General features: G+C 48.2%; 1 protein-coding gene across 3 annotated transcripts in view; it reads right to left on the minus strand.

Moving 5' to 3' along the window:
• Window positions 1-19,313, minus strand: part of LOC306769430 (ephrin type-B receptor 4b-like) — a 66,593-nt gene that overhangs the window by 21,605 nt on the left and 25,675 nt on the right. For all 3 annotated transcript variants that reach the window (XM_079258024.1, XM_079258023.1, XM_079258022.1), the window contains exons 2-5: window positions 6,407-6,477; window positions 6,192-6,334; window positions 5,762-6,125; window positions 5,519-5,681 (exon numbers count right to left, since the gene is read on the minus strand). In XM_079258024.1, the coding sequence (XP_079114150.1) occupies window positions 5,519-5,681; window positions 5,762-6,125; window positions 6,192-6,334; window positions 6,407-6,477 (741 nt within the window). The remainder of the gene's footprint in view (window positions 1-5,518; window positions 5,682-5,761; window positions 6,126-6,191; window positions 6,335-6,406; window positions 6,478-19,313) is intronic.

Genomic DNA, 19,313 nt, shown 5'->3' on the forward strand with positions numbered 1-19,313 from the left:
AAACTAGCTTTAGCACTAGTAGGACTAGCATTAGCACTCGAATGACAAGCTTTGGCAAAAGCAGGACTCGTTTTAGCATTAATAGAACTAGCTTTAGCACTGAAATGACAAGCTTTGGCAATAGCAGGACTAGTTTTAGCATTAATAGAACTAGCTTTAGCACTGAAATGACAAGCTTTGGCAATAGCAGGACTAGTTTTAGCATTAATAGAACTAGCTTTAGCACTGAAATGACAAGCTTTGGCAATAGCAGGACAAGTTTTATCTTTAACAGAACTAGCTTTAGCAGTAGAATGACAAGCTTTGGCAATAGCAAGACTAGTTTTAGCATTAATAGAACTAGCTTTAGCACTGAAATGACAAGCTTTGGCAATAGCAGGACAAGTTTTATCTTTAACAGAACTAGCTTTAGCAGTAGAATGACAAGCTTTGGCAATAGCAGGACAAGTTTTATCCTTAACAGAACTAGCTTTAGCAGTAGAATGACAAGCTTTAGTACTGTCAGAACAAGCTTTAGCATTAGCAGGACAAGTTTTATCCTTAACAGAACTAGCTTTAGCAGTAGAATGACAAGCTTTAGTACTGTCAGAACAAGCTTTAGCATTAGCAGGACAAGTTTTATCCTTAACAGAACTAGCTTTAGCAGTAGAATGACAAGCTTTGGCAATAGCACGACTAGTTTTAGCATTAATAGAACTAGCTTTAGCAGGAGAATGACAAGCTTTAGTACTGTCAGCATTTAGCATGAGCAGGACTAGCTTCAGGATTGGCTGATCATGAAGTGTTTGTGTTTTAATGAGACCCAGACACAACCAGCAATAACACCAGCTGAGACACTGAGCGGAGTGGGGGGGGGTCAGCAGGGTTGGTGAACGCCTGGATGAAGGGGCCCAAACCCGCCGGCGACCACCTGATAGATGATCAAGCTGCCTAACGTCGGCGGTGAGGATGAGGACCACAGGGGGATGAAGGTGTCTGGCTTCACCGACACAGACAGGAAGTGACCTCGACATCAGCAGGATGTGGAAAGTGCTGCTGTGATGTCATGAACAACCTACATGCCAGCAGAAGTTGACCTCTGACCTCTGGAGAATAACAGGAAGCTGACTGCAGAGGAGTCCCCTGGTAACCATGGAAACAGCAAGGTTTCCTCTATGTCTGAGTTCAGAGAGATGCCACCAACTCAGCGCCGGCCACACAGATCCCGTCTCCAACAACGTCTTGTTCTACAGCTGGGCCAGACGGTGTCATGAAGGGAAATTACTGCGGCGTCAGGGTGAAGCTGCAGGTTTGTTCCTGCGTAACAACCTGCAGGAAACGATGAGCCGAAGCAGCTGACCTTCATCTCAGTTCAGAGGAGAGGAGCTTCCTGCCGTAGGAAACAGCCAGATGGACTCTTTACTGGCAGAACAGCCGTGTCAAATCACGTCCTGGAGGTCCGGTAGCCAGCACTAACCCGAACGGAACCCTAACCGGAACCCTGACCCAAAACTGAACCGGAACCCTGACCCTGACCTAAACCTGAACCCTAAGACTAACCCAAACCCCGACCCAAACCTGAACCCTAACGGCGAGCCTAACTGGAACCCAAACCCACACACCTGATTCAATTCTTGTCAACCTGTCTGTTCATTGGTCTTCCAGAATACTGGTCCTCTAGGATACCGGTCCTGCAGGATACTGGTCCTCCAGGATGCTGGTCCTTTAAGATACTGGTCCTCCAGAATACTGGTCCTCCAGGTCCTCCAGGATACTGGACCTCCAGAATACTGGTCCTGCAGGATGTTGGTCCTCTAGGATATTGGTCCTCTAGGATGCTGGTCCTCCAGGATGTTGGTCCACCAGGACACTGGTTCTCCAGGACACTGGCCCTCCAGGGTACTGGTCCTCCAGGGTACTGGTCCTCCAGGGTACAGGTCCTCCAGGGTACAGGTCATCCAGGGTACAGGTCCTGGAGGACCAGTATCCTGCAGGACTGGGTTCTGACACCAGTGGAGGTGGAGAGGTTGCAGTTGGCGGCTTTGCGCTGCAGGACCTGCAGTCTGAAGTTTTTACGGCATAAGGACCACGGTCCTTCCAGACGGTCAAACCAGGTGGTACATGGATTCCTGCTGGACGGACGAGTCTGAAGGAACCAAACCAGACCAGAACCAAACTTGGCTGGCAGAACCTCCTGAGTTAACAGCGAGTCATGACTCTGGACACGTTCAGGTCCCGGTGCAGACTTTCTGACTTAGATATTGATCCGTGTGAGAGCGATCGGATCAGAATCTTCAGACCTTCATCTTTATCTTCTGCCGCTTATCCGGTCGGGTCACGGGGGCACCGGCTCTACTCTGATCTCCTCCCGGATGACCGAGCTCCTCACCCTATCTCTAAGGGAGAGCCCGGCCACCCTGCGGAGGAAACCCATTTCAGCCACCTGTATACGAGATCTCCTTCTTTCGGTCACGACCCACAGCTCATGACCATAGGTGAGGGTAGGAACGTAGATCGACTGGTAAATCGAGAGCTTTGCCTTCTGACTCAGCTCCTTCTTCACCACGACAGACCGGCGCAGAGTCCGCATTACTGCAAACACCGTACCGATCCGTCGATCTCACGCTCCATCCTTCCCTCACTCGTGAACAAGACCCCGAGATATTTAAACTCCTCCACTTGAGGCAGGACCTGACTCCTGACCCGGAGAGGACAATCCACCCTATTCCGGCTGAGAACCATGGTCTAAGATTTGGAGGTGCTGATTCTCATCCCAGCCGCTTCACACTCGCTAGCGAATCGCTCAAGCGAGAGCTGGAGATCACGACCAGATGAAGCCAACAGGACCACGTCATCTGCAAAAAGCAGGGGCCCAATCCTGAGGCCACCAAGCCGGATCCCCTCAACACCTCGGCTGCACCTAGAAATTCTGTCCATATAAGTTATAAACAGAATCGGTGATAAAGGGCAGCCTTGGCGGAGTCCAACCCTCACCGGAAACGAATCCGACTTACTACCGGCAATGTGGACCAAGCTCTGACACCTGTCGTACAGGGACCGGACAGCTCGTACAAGGGGGTCCGGTACCCCATACTCCCAGAGTACCCCCCACAGGAGCCCCCCGGGGACACAGTCGAACGCCTTCTCCAAGTCCACAAAGCACATGTAGACTGGTTGGGCAAACTCCCATGCCCCCTCCAGGACCCCAAAGAGGGTATAGACCTGGTCCACTGTTCCGCGACCAGGATGAAAACCACACTGCTTCTCCTCAATCCGAGATTCGACTATCCGGCGGACCCTCCTCTCCAGGACCCCTGAATAGACCTTACCAGGGAGGCTGAGGAGTGTGACTCCCCTGTAATTGGAACACACCCTCCGGTCCCCCTTCTTAAAAAGGGGGACCACCACCCCAGTCTGCCAATCCAGCGGTACTGCCCCCGATGTCCACGCGATGTTGCAGAGGCGTGTCAGCCAGGACAGCCCCACAGCATCCAGAGCCTTAAGGAACTCCGGGCGGATCTCATCCACCCCCGGGACCTTGCCGCCAAGGAGCTTTTTGACCACCTCAGCGACTTCAGCCCCAGAGATAGGAGAGTCCACCCCTGAGTCCACCGGCTCTGCTTCCTCATCGGAAGACGTGTTGGTAGGATTGAGGAGGTCTTCGAAGTATTCCCTCCACCGACCCACAACGTCCCGAGTTGAGGTCAGCAGCTCCCCATCTCCACTGGACCAGCATCGCTCAGTGTTGATGGAGCACTGCTCCCCCTCCTGAGCCGCCGGATGGTGGACCAGAATCTCCTTGAAGCCGTCCGGAAGTCATTTTCCATGGCCTCGCCGAACTCCTCCCCTGCCCGAGTTTTTGCCTTGGCGACAGCTGAAGCCGCATGCCGCTTAGCCCGCCGGTACCCATCAGCTGCCTCCAGAGTCCCACAGGCCAAGAAGGCCCGATAGGACTCCTTCAGCTTGACGGCATCCCTCACTGCTGGTGTCCACCAACGAGTCCTGGGATTACCGCCATGACAGGCACCAACAACCTTACAGCCACAGCTCCGGCCGGCCGCCTCAGCAATAGAGGCACGGAACACAGCCCATTCGGACTCAATGTCCCCCGCCTCACTCGGGACATGGTTGAAGCTCTGCTGAAGGTGGGAGTTGAAGCTCACTCTGATGGGGGACTCAGCCAGACGTTCCCAGCAGACCCTTACAACACGTTTGGGCCTGGCAGATCTGACCGGCTTCCTCCCCCACCATCTGAGCCAACTCACCACCAGGTGGTGATCAGTTGAAGCTCCGCCCCCCTCTTCACCCGAGTGTCCAAGGCATGTGGCCGCAGGTCCGACGATATGACTACAAAATCGATCATGGAACTGCGGCCCAGGGAATCCTGATGCCAGGTGTACATATAGACACTCTTATGTTGGAACATGGTGTTCGTTATGGACAATCCATGACGAGCACAGAAGTCCAATAACAAAACACCATTTTGGTTCAGAGGGGGGGGGGACCATGCCTCCCAATCACTCCCCTCCAGGTCTCACTGTCATTGCCCACGTGAGCATTGAAGTCCCCCAGCAGAACAATGGAGTCCCCAGAAGGAGCACCCTCCAGCAGTCCCTCCAAGGACCCCAGAAAGGGTGGGTACTCTGAACTGCTGTTCGGTGCATAAGCACAGACAACAGTCAGGACCCGTCCCCCCACCCGGAGGCGGAGGGAAACTACCCTTTCATCCACCGGGGTAAACCCCAACGTGCAGGCACCAAGCTGGGGGCTGATGAGAATGCCCACACCTGCTCGGCGCCTCTCACCATGAGCAACTCCAGAGTGGAAGAAAGTCCAGCCCCTCTCGAGGGTTCTGGTTCCAGAGCCCAAGCCATGCGTCGAGGTGAGTCCAACTATATCTAGTCGGAACCGCTCAACCTCGCGCACAAGCTCAGGCTCCTTCCCCACCAGAGAGGTGACGTTCCACGTCCCTAGAGCCAGCTTCTGCAGCCGGGGATCGGACCGCCAGGGTCCCTGCCTCTTGCTGCCGCCCAGCTCACACTGCACCCGACCCCTACGGCTCCTCCCGCAGATGGTGAGCCCACGGGAGATGGGGCCCATGTAACCCTTTCGGGCTGAGCCCGACCGGGCTCCATGGGCGAAGGCCCGGCCACCAGACGCTCGCTCTCGTACCCCACCTCCAGGCCTGACTCCAGAGGGGGATCCCGATAACCCGCGTTCGGGCAAGGGAACATTTCTGCCCATGTTTGTGTTGATCATAGAGGTCGATGAGCCGTGCTTGGTCTGGTCCCTCCCCTAGACACCTGTGTGCCATGGGTGACCCTACCAGGGGCATAAAGCCCCCTGCAACATAGCTGCTAGGATCTGCGGGACGCACAAACCACGATAAGGTGACGGCTCAGGGAAGGGGGTCAGAATCTTCTGACCGTTTACATGAAACGTTTTTAGGATCTGATCTAATCCCACACCGCCCGACCGGACCAGATCGGACCGGATCAGACCAGATGGACTGGATCAGACGATCCAGCTCGGCTCTCACCTCTGCAGCGAATGTCCGTCTCACCAGCCTCGTATCCGGGACGACAGGCGCAGCTGGACGTTGGTTGTCCCACCCACTGACCATCTTCGCCGCAAAGCATGCTGGGAGGCTGCGTGTGCTCGCCAGGCGGGGTGACGGCGTTCTCCACACACACACCCTGAGCCTGAAACACACACACACACACGTCAGCCTGAAACACACACGTCAGCCTGAATGTACATGTCCTGCCGTCGCCATGGTTACCTGCTCCACCAGCGAGTGGGGGACGGTTTCGGGGAAGGAGGCGAAGGACCGGCGCAGCGGCGGGCACTTCCTGTAGAAGACGCGGACGGACAGCAGCGCCATGCAGGCGCCCTGGCTCTGGAAGGCCAGGTAAAGCCCCGCCCCCCGCAGCGCCTCCAGCCTCAGCAGCTTGATGTTAGAGCGCCGTTCGCCCCCCCGCCGCAGCAGGTGGTCGGCGGCAACGGCGGCCACCTTGGTGTAGGGGTTCTCCATCCAGGCGGGGTGGGTGGGCGTGGCTTCGTCGCGGTCGGACTGGTAGAAGAACAGGTTGAAGGTCTCCTTGCAGTGCCGCTGGTTGAGGGGGGAACACTCCATCATGGTGAACCTGCAGCACATGGGACATCATCAGAACGCGCCAGCGCCGCCGTTAGCCGGGGGAGGCTCCACCCACCGGATCTCCACGTAGACAGTGGTGGCGCCACGCCGCGGGATCCAGCGCGTCCTCAGCCAGTAGGAGGACGGACTGTCAGGGGTGCAGATCTGGAAGGTCCGCACGCTGTTGGACTCCTCGTCGAAGCCGCTGACTTCCTCCCACTGGGGACAGACACGCGTTATCGATCGGGATCAATCGGTCCGATTGGCAGAGACGTAGACGTGACCGTTTACCTGCTGATTGTTGGGCGGGTGGTCCGTCCACCGGAGGTCCGACGTCTCCAGCTTGGTGTTCATCAGGACCTCTGAGAGAAACATACAAACATTTTATACGTTACATCGTGAACCTTTTCAGTCAAAATTCAGGTTTTGTTTTTTTTAAGAAAATAAATAAATAAATAAAATGTAAAAAAAAAAAAAAAATCAACTTTGGTTTTATATCGTGTTGGATGAAACAGACGATGAAAAGACGTCGGACTTTGTCTGAACCTCGTTTGTGTTTTAACGTTCAGAGTTCGCAGATCACGACGACATCGCAGCAACGACCAAAACGCCGACAAACAGCCGTCACGGCTTCATTCTTGCTGCCGGACGGAACAGGAAATGACTGATTTCCCTGTCTGAGCTGTAATTACACGCACACGCGCCAAGAACACACACACAGCAAGAACATGCATGCCAAGAACACCTACGCCAAGAACATGCACAGGCTAAGAACACACACACGCCAAGAACACGCACATGCCTAGAACATGCATACGCCAAGGACATGCACAGGCTAAGAACATGCACAGTGTGTTTGATTCTGCTTGTCGGTTAATTAAACAGAGAAGAAACTGAAGCAGGTGTGGGTGAATACTCTATTCTGAATGGTTGCAGGGTGTCCGTTAAAAAATGATAATGGACACCATGTTAAAAAATGTCCGTCAAATAGCCGTATAATTCTAAATCACTGCGCCGGCTCAAACGGCAGCTGGTAACCGTGGCAACAGAAATGTTCGCGACAAACGGACAAAACAGAAAGCAGAAAGAATATCTGGAAGGGCGATGTCAATCAGCGGCCCATGGTCACTAATGAATGTATCTGATCTGCCAGTTTTTAAGTTATTTTATTTTATTTTTTCAGGTTAATTTAGACCATTGGTTGAACAATAACCAGAGTGGAAAAGGAAAAAAAACTCTCCCGACCCCTCCCCATCTAAGTTCTGTATTATGTTCTTGTTCTACTGAGATCATTAGTTGAAATCAGTCACTGCAGATAAAATAACTATCATATTGGTTGATCTGGATTAAATCATATTTAATCAGTTAGTTTGTGATGAAGCTCCAGATGTCTGAAAGAGGGACAGAGCCGCTAAATGGTAAATGGACTTGTACTTCTATAGCTCTTTTCTCGTCATGCAGATCACTCAAAGCGCTTTACACTACTTGTCACATTCACCCATTCACACACACACACACTCAACACACACACACTCACCCAACACCCGTTGCAGGGCAACTTAGGGTTCAGTGTCTTGCCCTAGGACACTTAGGCATTTCAGGGGAAGCCTGGAATCGAGCCCCCAACTTTCCAGTTGAAGGACAACTGCTCTTCCTCCTGAGCTACAGCGGCTCTGACGTCACCCTGCAGCGGTGCAGCAGTGTCCGTGTTTCTCTGCATTAACTCCAGCTCCAGCGGCTACGCCGATTTCACAGCCATATTCAAGAATGAAAAAGGTCCGTGCTGTTTGCATTTTGATTTTTCCACGGCCGGATTTTTCTTATGCTGTTATAGAACCAACCATCTCACGTCCTCCCCGATCTCCATGTTGTGAAGAAATGTCCATTTCCAGAAAATCACCATATTTTCATTAGAATCAGTTAAAAGGAGGGGGCGTCACTTCCGTTCAACACTCTTATCTTTCAGACTCGATCACCTGACGGTGCGCCGTGCACACACACACTCACTCCCGTTCATACACACTGATCTCCATGGACCACATAGTCACACACATCCCGCAACACCATCATATTTCACCATTGGGGATTTGTTGCAATAGTATCTGCTGCCGAACGAGCTGCAGGCGCTGCCAACGGTGGTTACCTTGGCAACGCTACAACAAAAGACATTAAATAGTCCGCTCAGCCGCTTCTTGTTAAAAACATGATTTTAATAGTAAAAACAACATCAGTTATTGATCTTATGTTATTTCCTTTGTGAGTCACCATGGTATAAGCAGGATAATGCCCTCCGAGGTGTCCATTATCAGTAATGAATGGACTTCGCAGAGTCTCTTTCTCTAGGTTAGTGCCTCCACTTCGCGTCGGACAGTTCACGCCTCCGCATCGTCCAATTATTTGTGATGATGGACACCTCAAAAGGCATTATCCTGAAGCACACACACTCCACAGCTGTGTGTCTGTGTGTTCGAACAGCAGACTCGATGAGGACCAGACTGTCATGTCCACTATGGGGACATTCTGGTCCATCATCACGTCGGTGTTTCTGCTCTATCATGTTTCCCACCTGCAGTAGGATTGCAGGTATCTGATCTAATGGAGCACCTGAGCACATCTCAGGCACTGCAGGGCGGTGATGTCATGTCATGTGATCGGGTTCTGTTCACTGCCGACAAGAAGCTGAAACTCTGATGGTGAGAAACAAGGACACGCTGCAGGACTCAAACTCGACACACACATTCCTGGTAGATTAGCGTGTAATCAGACCCGGTTCCCTCTGAAAATGCACATTAAGGCTTGAATCAGGCCAGAGTACTGAAACAGGCTTCAGGACATCTGATGGGACGAGGGGATCCAACACAAAGCAGCCCTGTGAGTGGGCTTGGTCTAGCTTAATCATTGCGTTTCTGTGACAACCGGGAAAAAATGTGGCAGTGTTGGAAGAACGTTTTGGTGTGATGATGGACTGAAGTCGTCTGTATCCAGACCAGCTGCTTAAGTTCTCTCTGTGGTAGTGATACGCTAACCAATATCTAAAATACGCAAAGCAACGCCTAAAGTATGGTCACCTACGACTGGGATACGGGCTAACCCACATCTGAGCTAGGCTAATTTACTTATGAGCTGTGCTAACTTATGTCTGAGCTAAGCTAACCCACATCTGAGCTAGGCTAACTTATGTCTGAGCTATGCTAACTGATGTCTGAGCTATGCTAACTTACGTCTGAGCTATGCTAACTTACGTCTCAGCTATGCTAACCTACGTCTGAGCTATGCTAGCCTACGTCTGAGCTATGCTAACTTATGTCTGAGCTATGCTAACTTACGTCTGAGCTATGCTAACCTGCATCTGAGCTATGCTAACTTACGTCTGAACTAGGCTAACTTACGTCTGAGCTTTGCTAACTTACGTCTGAGCTAGGCTAACTTACGTCTGAGCTAGGCTAACTTACGTCTGAGCTAGGCTAACTTACGTCTGAGCTATGCTAACTTACATCTGAGCTAGGCTAACTTAGCTGTGCTAACCGAAGGACAGAAATGTCTCCACAGGCAGGACGTGTCCTCTGAGTCCTGAAGGAAAGAAATGTCAGTGTGTCCTCAAGAACAGACAGATGTAGGAAACGCTCTGTAAACACCATTTCTGAGATAAGACTGCAGGACGAGGACACAGGAATCACCATGACAACACTGGCGGGATGTTTACACAAGTCAGCGTGTATGTGGTCTCCTGCTGCAACTTGCTCTAATAAATCTGATTGTGTCTCTTCTCATGCTCTAACCTCCATCCCTCCCACCTGCACTCCACCTCTGGTGGTAAAAAGTAACCCATAACCTGCAGTTCCCCCTTCATCCACTAGGGGCTGCATAACAGAGCAAATCCCCATAGACTCCCATGTTAAAAAGACCAACTTCACAGCAGGAATAAACACGTTAACGGCAGGAATAAACACGTTTACAGCAGGAATAAACACCTTTACAGCAGGAATAAACACCTTTACGGCAGGAATAAACACCTTTACGGCAGAAATAAACACGTTAACGGCAGGAATAAACATGTTTACAGCAGGAATAAACACGTTAACGGCAGGAATAAACATGTTTACAGCAGGAATAAACACCTTTACGGCAGGAATAAACACCTTTACGGCAGGAATAAACACCTTTACGGCAGGAATAAACACCTTTACGGCAGGAATAAACACGTTAACGGCAGGAATAAACATGTTTACAGCAGGAATAAACACCTTTACAGCAGGAATAAACATGTTTACGGCAGAAATAAACTTGTTTACAGCAGTAATAACCAAGTTAACACAACTCTACTCTGGTCACCTCCAGATGAACCGAATGTCTACTCTGGTCACCTATGACCAGCATCGCTCAAAGCTTCAGCCTGTGGAGGATTTGGATGTTTTCTGGGATGGGCTGCAGGAGAGACTTCCGGTGCTTAGCATCCAGGCCAAGCGATGCAAAGGTGTTGTCATTAATTCAGCAAATGCTGAGCGAAGCAGCAGCAACTAAAAACTGGTGCTGTCCAGTCGTAGATCAGTTCCCAATGACAAAGCCCTGGTCACCAGTGGTGCTTTTGAAATGGACATGGAGGACATTAAGCCTTAATCAGTCTAAAGGATTTTATTTTTGCTATCCTTGCATTATTTCTGTTAATAATGCTGTGAAAACAGGGTTTAAATGTTGATGTTTATAGGAAGTATTTAGGGAAGGAAAGCTATATTCAGGTGAAAAATACTGTGAACTTCTGGACTGTGACTTGTCAGATGAACATTGTTTCTTTATATTTTAAGAACTATTTAGATTTTAAAAAATTACAAACAAAAAAAAAAAAACTTTTCCTTTACCTGGATCGCTTATGTTAAAAAATACTTTAAGCTTTTTTGCACTTTGTTTTCATTGTCAGAATTTTATTTATTTAATTTCTTATCTGTTGAGAACAGGGTTACATTATTGGTTTTCAGCTCATATTTAATGACACGGTTCAGTTGTAAAAGCAAGTTTATATGGAATAGAGAATTTATTTTATTCAGTCATTACTGAGTTATTTTCCACAGACTGTAAAAATATTTTTCTTTTTGTACTCCAAAGCTATATGAACACAAAGTTTTTCTTTTTGTTTTAAAGTATGACAACCTGGACGGTGGTGTCGTGGACCAAGTATTCTCCCAGTTTACTTTTTAATATAAAATGTTGGTCTATCAGAAATTGGATTTTATTTTATTTTCTTATAATTTGTTATTCCAAACCATTTTTCAGGTGCTTTTACAACAAAAAAAAAAAAAAACCCACCAAAAGCCATTGCAACTTCTGTTGAAACTTTTCTCAAAAGCAGCCGCAAAATCAGCCATTTTACGCTGCAACAATCACAGAAAAGTGCCGCAAAATGCTAACAGTAATGCTAATAGATAGTGTGAAATTAGGTGGCTAATAGCTAATCCTAAAGCTAAGACTAATCCATTAGCTCTAATGCTAAAAATGACTGATGGCTAATGGTGGCTAATAACTAATCCTAAAGCTAATGCTAACACTTAGCAGCTAACAGTAATGCTAATAGATAGTGTGAAATTAGGTGGCTAATAGCTAATCCTAAAGCTAAGACTAATCCATTAGCTCTAATGCTAAAAATAACTGATGGTGTTCCCTGGTTTCACATCAGGTGAACCGTCACAACTAGGAGGCTAACACTAATGCTAATACTTAGCAGTCAACCATAAACCTGGTATTTAGCATTAATTCTAATACTAGCAGTAACGCTAACGCTGCCACAATTAGTCGACTATCAAAACTGTCCATGATGAATCTAATAATCTACCAGTTCTTCATGTTTTAAGGTTTATTTTCTTCTCATAACGGCTGCTGTAGCGCCTATCGGAAAGTTTCACAGTGCTACACCTTTTCCACATTTATGTTATAGTCTGATTCCAAAATCGATCAAATTAATTATTTACCTCAAAATTCTACACACACACACGCACGCACGCACACACATACACACACACACACAAAAACAATAAGAAAAAGTTTTTTAAATGGTTTTTATTTGGCAGGACGATGGCGATGGTTAAAAGGAATCACGTAGCGACGGATTCAGTTCCAGACAGGCTAGTTAGCGATGAGCGTTGACGCTGGTTTGATGCCACAGACACGTGAAGTAAACACATCCAGATGTGGAGGATTTTAGACAGACAGATAAAAATCTGATACCTGATTAATCGGCCAATTTAATTAGAAAAAAAAGGAAAATATAATAAAATAACTTCTTTTTTGGTCCCTTAATGGTTACGACCAGAGTTAATTTTATTGACGAAATAATTTCGTCTTCGTCAACGACGTTTTTTTTTCCAGACAAAAACAAAACGATAACTTTATAAACCCCAGAATGCAAACATGAAAACTATCACGAAATATACTGACAGTTTCCGCAACGAATAAAAACAACGAAAAAATCCAAGAAAACAACGACGTCCAATCAGAACACGGCTGTGTTTAGAGCTGGAGATATAGAAAAGACATCCAATCAGAACACGGCTGTGTGTAGAGCTGGAGATATAGAAAAGACATCCAATCAGAACACGGCTGTGTGTAGAGCTGGAGATATAGAAAAGACATCCAATCAGAACACGGCTGTGTGTAGAGCTGGAGATATAGAAAAGACATCCAATCAGAACACGGCTGTGTGTAGAGCTGGAAGATATAGAAAAGACATCCAATCAGAACACGGCTGTGTGTAGAGCTGGGAGATATAGAAAAGACATCCAATCAGAACACGGCTGTGTGTAGAGCTGGGAGATATAGAAAAGACATCCAATCAGAACACGGCTGTGTGTAGAGCTGGGAGATATAGAAAAGACATCCAATCAGAACACGGCTGTGTGTAGAGCTGGGAGATATAGAAAAGACATCCAATCAGAACACGGCTGTGTGTAGAGCTGGGAGATATAGAAAAGACATCCAATCAGAACACGGCTGTGTGTAGAGCTGGGAGATATAGAAAAGACATCCAATCAGAACAAGGCTGTGTGTAGAGCTGGGAGATATAGAAAAGACATCCAATCAGAACACGGCTGTGTGTAGAGCTGGAAGATATAGAAAAGACATCCAATCAGAACACGGCTGTGTGTAGAGCTGGGAGATATAGAAAAGACATCCAATCAGAACACGGCTGTGTGTAGAGCTGGGAGATATAGAAAAGACATCCAATCAGAACACGGCTGTGTGTAGAGCTGGGAGATATAGAAAAGACATCCAATCAGAACACGGCTGTGTGTAGAGCTGGGAGATATAGAAAAGACATCCAATCAGAACACGGCTGTGTGTAGAGCTGGGAGATATAGAAAAGACATCCAATCAGAACACGGCTGTGTGTAGAGCTGGGAGATATAGAAAAGACATCCAATCAGAACAAGGCTGTGTGTAGAGCTGGGAGATATAGAAAAGACATCCAATCAGAACACGGCTGTGTGTAGAGCTGGGAGATATAGAAAAGACATCCAATCAGAACAAGGCTGTGTGTAGAGCTGGGAGATACAGAAAAGACATCCAATCAGAACCGATGCAAAGCGAAGCAGCAACCCAACAGTTACAGGAAGACGCTTTCAACACTTCACCTGCTCATCGTGATGAGATCTTAAAACAAAGTCCGCTCCAGGGAGAAAGAAGAGCTGACTTATGGACACATTTCTCATACGATGCACCTGAAAACCAGACGCCATGTAAACCGTGTGGAGCGACTGTTACCGGGAAAAACCAGGTGAGCATGCTAACGCTACGTTGAGCTTCAGGGTGTCTCTTGCAGAGAGTTAGCTATGGATTGAGTAATTACTGTGATTCATGAAAACTGCATGAAAAGTTCTCAGATGTGGGAGTTTGTAAAAAAACTTAAAAACATCTCTACTCGTTATTTTTCCAACGGTTCCTGAAGGCTTCGTGTGACGACAGCGAGACACCAGCTGCAAAGAAAGCCAACAGAATACTTCAGCTGCGTGTCAAAGTATTTCTGAGTATAACATAGACTCTAAAGAACATAGAGAAGGCCATAGCTAAATAAATCGGGTGTGCAGGACTACCGTCATGGTTGATAGAAAGCTGACTGTTCCAAAGAAAACTAAAATAACAAACCTGATAAACAAACACTGTAAGATGAAAAACATTCAGCTCAGAGAGTATCTCTTGGCATTGAGCTGTGGACTGCTTCTTTCCTGGCTTTTAGTCCATGCTACTTTTCTGTTGAACAAAACAAAGCTGAGCACAGATTACTGGAACAAGGCGTCCATCTCCACACTGCCGGGTTAAGAAAAGCATGTGTGGATAAAAGTATGTACCACATGAGAAGATCATGACAGACAACGGGAGTAATATGGTGGCAGCATTTAGACTACATCAGAGGGGAAGAAGTCACTTCTGAGGGTTCAGAAGGCCTCATGATGGAGATGAGATGGAGAGGAGAGGAGAGAAGTGCTTTTAATGGACACAAGGTCAAAAAGTGCTTCACAACAATAAAACAAAAAACTTCCAACGTGTGGAAAAAATAAATAAATAAAAACAGTATAAATACACAGCAGTGTCACCGAGTCGTTTTGGAGCTAAAATACCGAAACCAATAAGTTTTTAAGGGTGTTTAAAAGCATCTAGTGAGTCCAGAGAGTGCAGATCCTGGAGAAGCTCGTTCCAGAGACGGGGAGCGACAGCTTTAATAGAACGTCCAGATCTCCTTTCTACCTGATAAAACGCCGAGTGTTCACGTTACAGTAGAATAACGTCCAGCACCGTGGGTTCACGTTACAGTAGAATAACGTCCAGCACCGTGGGTTCACGTTACAGTAGAATAACGTCCAGCACCGTGGGTTACAGTAGAATAACGTCCAGCACCGAGGGTTCACGTTACAGTAGAATAACGTCCAGCACCGTGGGTTCACGTTACAGTAGAATAACGTCCAGCACCGTGGGTTCACGTTACAGTAGAATAACGTCCAGCACCGTGGGTTACAGTAGAATAACGTCCAGCACCGAGGGTTCACGTTACAGTAGAATAACGTCCAGCACCGTGGGTTCATGTTACAGTAGAATAACGTCCAGCACCGTGGGTTCACGTTACAGTAGAATAACGTCCAGCACCGTGGATTCACGTTACAGTAGAATAACGTCCAGCACCGTGGGTTACAGTAGAATAACGTCCAGCACCGTGGGTTACAGTAGAATAACGTCCAGCACCGTGGGTTCACGTTACAGTAGAATAACGTCCAGCACCGTGGGTTCATGTTACAGTAGAATAACGTCCAGCACCGTGGGTTCATGTTACAGTAGAATAACGTCCAGCACCGTGGGTTACAGTAGAATAACGTCCAGCACCGTGGGTTACAGTAGAATAACGTCCAGCACCGAGGGTTCATGTTACAGTAGAATAACGTCCAGCACCGTGGGTTCATGTTACAGTAGAATAACGTCCAGCACCGTGGGTTACAGTAGAATAACGTCCAGCACCGTGGGTTCATGTTACAGTAGAATAACGTCCAGCACCGTGGGTTCATGTTACGGTAGAATAACGTCCAGCACCGTGGGTTCATGTTACAGTAGAATAACGTCCAGCACCGTGGGTTCATGTTACAGTAGAATAACGTCCAGCACCGTGGGTTCATGTTACAGTAGAATAACGTCCAGCACCGTGGGTTCATGTTACAGTAGAATAACGTCCAGCACCGTGGGTTCATGTTACAGTAGAATAACGTCCAGCACCGTGGGTTCATGTTACAGTAGCATAACGTCCAGCACCGTGGGTTACAGTAGAATAACGTCCAGCACCGTGGGTTCACGTTACAGTAGAATAACGTCCAGCACCGTGGGTTCATGTTACAGTAGAATAACGTCCAGCACCGTGGGTTCATGTTACAGTAGAATAACGTCCAGCACCGTGGGTTCATGTTACAGTAGAATAACGTCCAGCACCGTGGGTTCATGTTACAGTAGAAAAACGTCCAGCACCGTGGGTTACAGTAGAATAACGTCCAGCACCGTGGGTTCATGTTACAGTAGAATAACGTCCAGCACCGTGGGTTCACGTTACAGTAGAATAACGTCCAGCACCGTGGGTTCATGTTACAGTAGAATAACGTCCAGCACCGTGGGTTCAGGTCACAGTAGAATAACGTCCAGCACCGTGGGTTCATGTTATAGTAGAATAACGTCCAGCACCGTGGGTTCATGTTACAGTAGAATAACGTCCAGCACCGTGGGTTCACGTTACAGTAGAATAACGTCCAGCACCGTGGGTTCATGTTACAGTAGAATAACGTCCAGCACCGTGGGTTCATGTTACAGTAGAATAACGTCCAGCACCGTGGGTTCACGTTACAGTAGAATAACGTCCAGCACCGTGGGTTCATGTTACAGTAGAATAACGTCCAGCACCGTGGGTTACAGTAGAATAACGTCCAGCACCGTGGGTTCATGTTACAGTGGAATAACGTCCAGCACCGTGGGTTCACGTTACAGTAGAATAACGTCCAGCACCGTGGGTTACAGTAGCATAACGTCCAGCGCCGTGGGTTCACGTTACAGTAGAATAACGTCCAGCACCGTGGGTTCACGTTACAGTAGCATAACGTCCAGCACCGTGGGTTCATGTTACAGTAGAATAACGTCCAGCACCGTGGGTTCACGTTACAGTAGGATAACGTCCAGCACCGTGGGTTCATGTTACAGTAGAATAACGTCCAGCACCGTGGGTTCAGGTCACAGTAGAATAACGTCCAGCACCGTGGGTTCAGGTCACAGTAGAATAACGTCCAGCACCGTGGGTTCAGGTCACAGTAGAATAACGTCCAGCACCGTGGGTTCATGTTATAGTAGAATAACGTCCAGCACCGTGGGTTCATGTTACAGTAGAATAACGTCCAGCACCGTGGGTTCATGTTATAGTAGAATAACGTCCAGCACCGTGGGTTCATGTTACAGTAGGATAACGTCCAGCACCGTGGGTTCATGTTACAGTAGAATAACGTCCAGCACCGTGGGTTCAGGTCACAGTAGAATAACGTCCAGCACCGTGGGTTCATGTTATAGTAGAATAACGTCCAGCACCGTGGGTTCATGTTACAGTAGAATAACGTCCAGCACCGTGGGTTACAGTAGAATAACGTCCAGCACCGTGGGTTCATGTTACAGTAGAATAACGTCCAGCACCGTGGGTTCACGTTACAGTAGAATAACGTCCAGCACCGTGGGTTCATGTTACAGTAGAATAACGTCCAGCACCGTGGGTTCATGTTACAGTAGAATAACGTCCAGCACCGTGGGTTCACGTTACAGTAGAATAACGTCCAGCACCGTGGGTTCATGTTACAGTAGAATAACGTCCAGCACCGTGGGTTACAGTAGAATAACGTCCAGCACCGTGGGTTCATGTTACAGTGGAATAACGTCCAGCACCGTGGGTTCACATTACAGTAGAATAACGTCCAGCACCGTGGGTTCACATTACAGTAGAATAATGTCCAGCACCGTGGGTTCACGTTACAGTAGAATAACGTCCAGCACCGTGGGTTCATGTTACAGTGGAATAACGTCCAGCACCGTGGGTTCACATTACAGTAGAATAACGTCCAGCACCGTGGGTTACAGTAGCATAACGTCCAGCGCCGTGGGTTCACGTTACAGTAGAATAACGTCCAGCACCGTGGGTTCACGTTACAGTAGCATAACGTCCAGCACCGTGGGTTCATGTTACAGTAGAATAACGTCCAGCACCGTGGGTTCACGTTACAGTAGGATAACGTCCAGCACCGTGGGTTCATGTTACAGTAGAATAACGTCCAGCACCGTGGGTTCAGGTCACAGTAGAATAACGTCCAGCACCGTGGGTTCAGGTCACAGTAGAATAACGTCCAGCACCGTGGGTTCAGGTCACAGTAGAATAACGTCCAGCACCGTGGGTTCATGTTATAGTAGAATAACGTCCAGCACCGTGGGTTCATGTTACAGTAGAATAACGTCCAGCACCGTGGGTTCATGTTATAGTAGAATAACGTCCAGCACCGTGGGTTCATGTTACAGTAGGATAACGTCCAGCACCGTGGGTTCATGTTACAGTAGAATAACGTCCAGCACCGTGGGTTCAGGTCACAGTAGAATAACGTCCAGCACCGTGGGTTCATGTTATAGTAGAATAACGTCCAGCACCGTGGGTTCATGTTACAGTAGAATAACGTCCAGCACCGTGGGTTACAGTAGAATAACGTCCAGCACCGTGGGTTCATGTTACAGTAGAATAACGTCCAGCACCGTGGGTTCACGTTACAGTAGAATAACGTCCAGCACCGTGGGTTCACGTTACAGTAGAATAACGTCCAGCACCGTGGGTTCATGTTACAGTAGAATAACGTCCAGCACCGTGGGTTCACGTTACAGTAAAATAACGTCCAGCACCGAGGGTTCATTTTACAGTAGAATAACGTCCAGCACCGTGGGTTCATGTTACAGTAGAATAACGTCCAGCACCGTGGGTTACAGTAGAATAACGTCCAGCACCGTGGGTTCATGTTACAGTAGAATAACGTCCAGCACCGTGGGTTCACGTTACAGTAGCATAACGTCCAGCACCGTGGGTTACAGTAGAATAACGTCCAGCACCGTGGGTTCACGTTACAGTAGCATAACGTCCAGCACCGTGGGTTCATGTTACAGTAGAATAACGTCCAGCACCGTGGGTTCATGTTACAGTAGAATAACGTCCAGCACCGTGGGTTACAGTAGAATAACGTCCAGCACCGTGGGTTCATGTTACAGTAGAATAACGTCCAGCACCGTGGGTTACAGTAGAATAACGTCCAGCACCGTGGGTTCATGTTACAGTAGAATAACGTCCAGCACCGTGGGTTCACGTTACAGTAGAATAACGTCCAGCACCGTGGGTTACAGTAGAATAACGTCCAGCACCGTGGGTTCATGTTACAGTAGCATAACGTCCAGCACCGTGGGTTACAGTAGAATAACGTCCAGCACCGTGGGTTCATGTTACAGTAGAATAACGTCCAGCACCGTGGGTTACAGTAGAATAACGTCCAGCACCGTGGGTTCACGTTACAGTAGAATAACGTCCAGCACCGTGGGTTCATGTTACAGTAGAATAACGTCCAGCACCGTGGGTTCACGTTACAGTAGAATAACGTCCAGCACCGAGGGTTCATGTTAG

The sequence above is a fragment of the Telmatherina bonti genome (assembly GCF_933228915.1).
Source record: "Telmatherina bonti genome assembly, chromosome: 18".
NCBI classification, from domain to species: Eukaryota; Metazoa; Chordata; class Actinopteri; order Atheriniformes; family Telmatherinidae; genus Telmatherina; species Telmatherina bonti.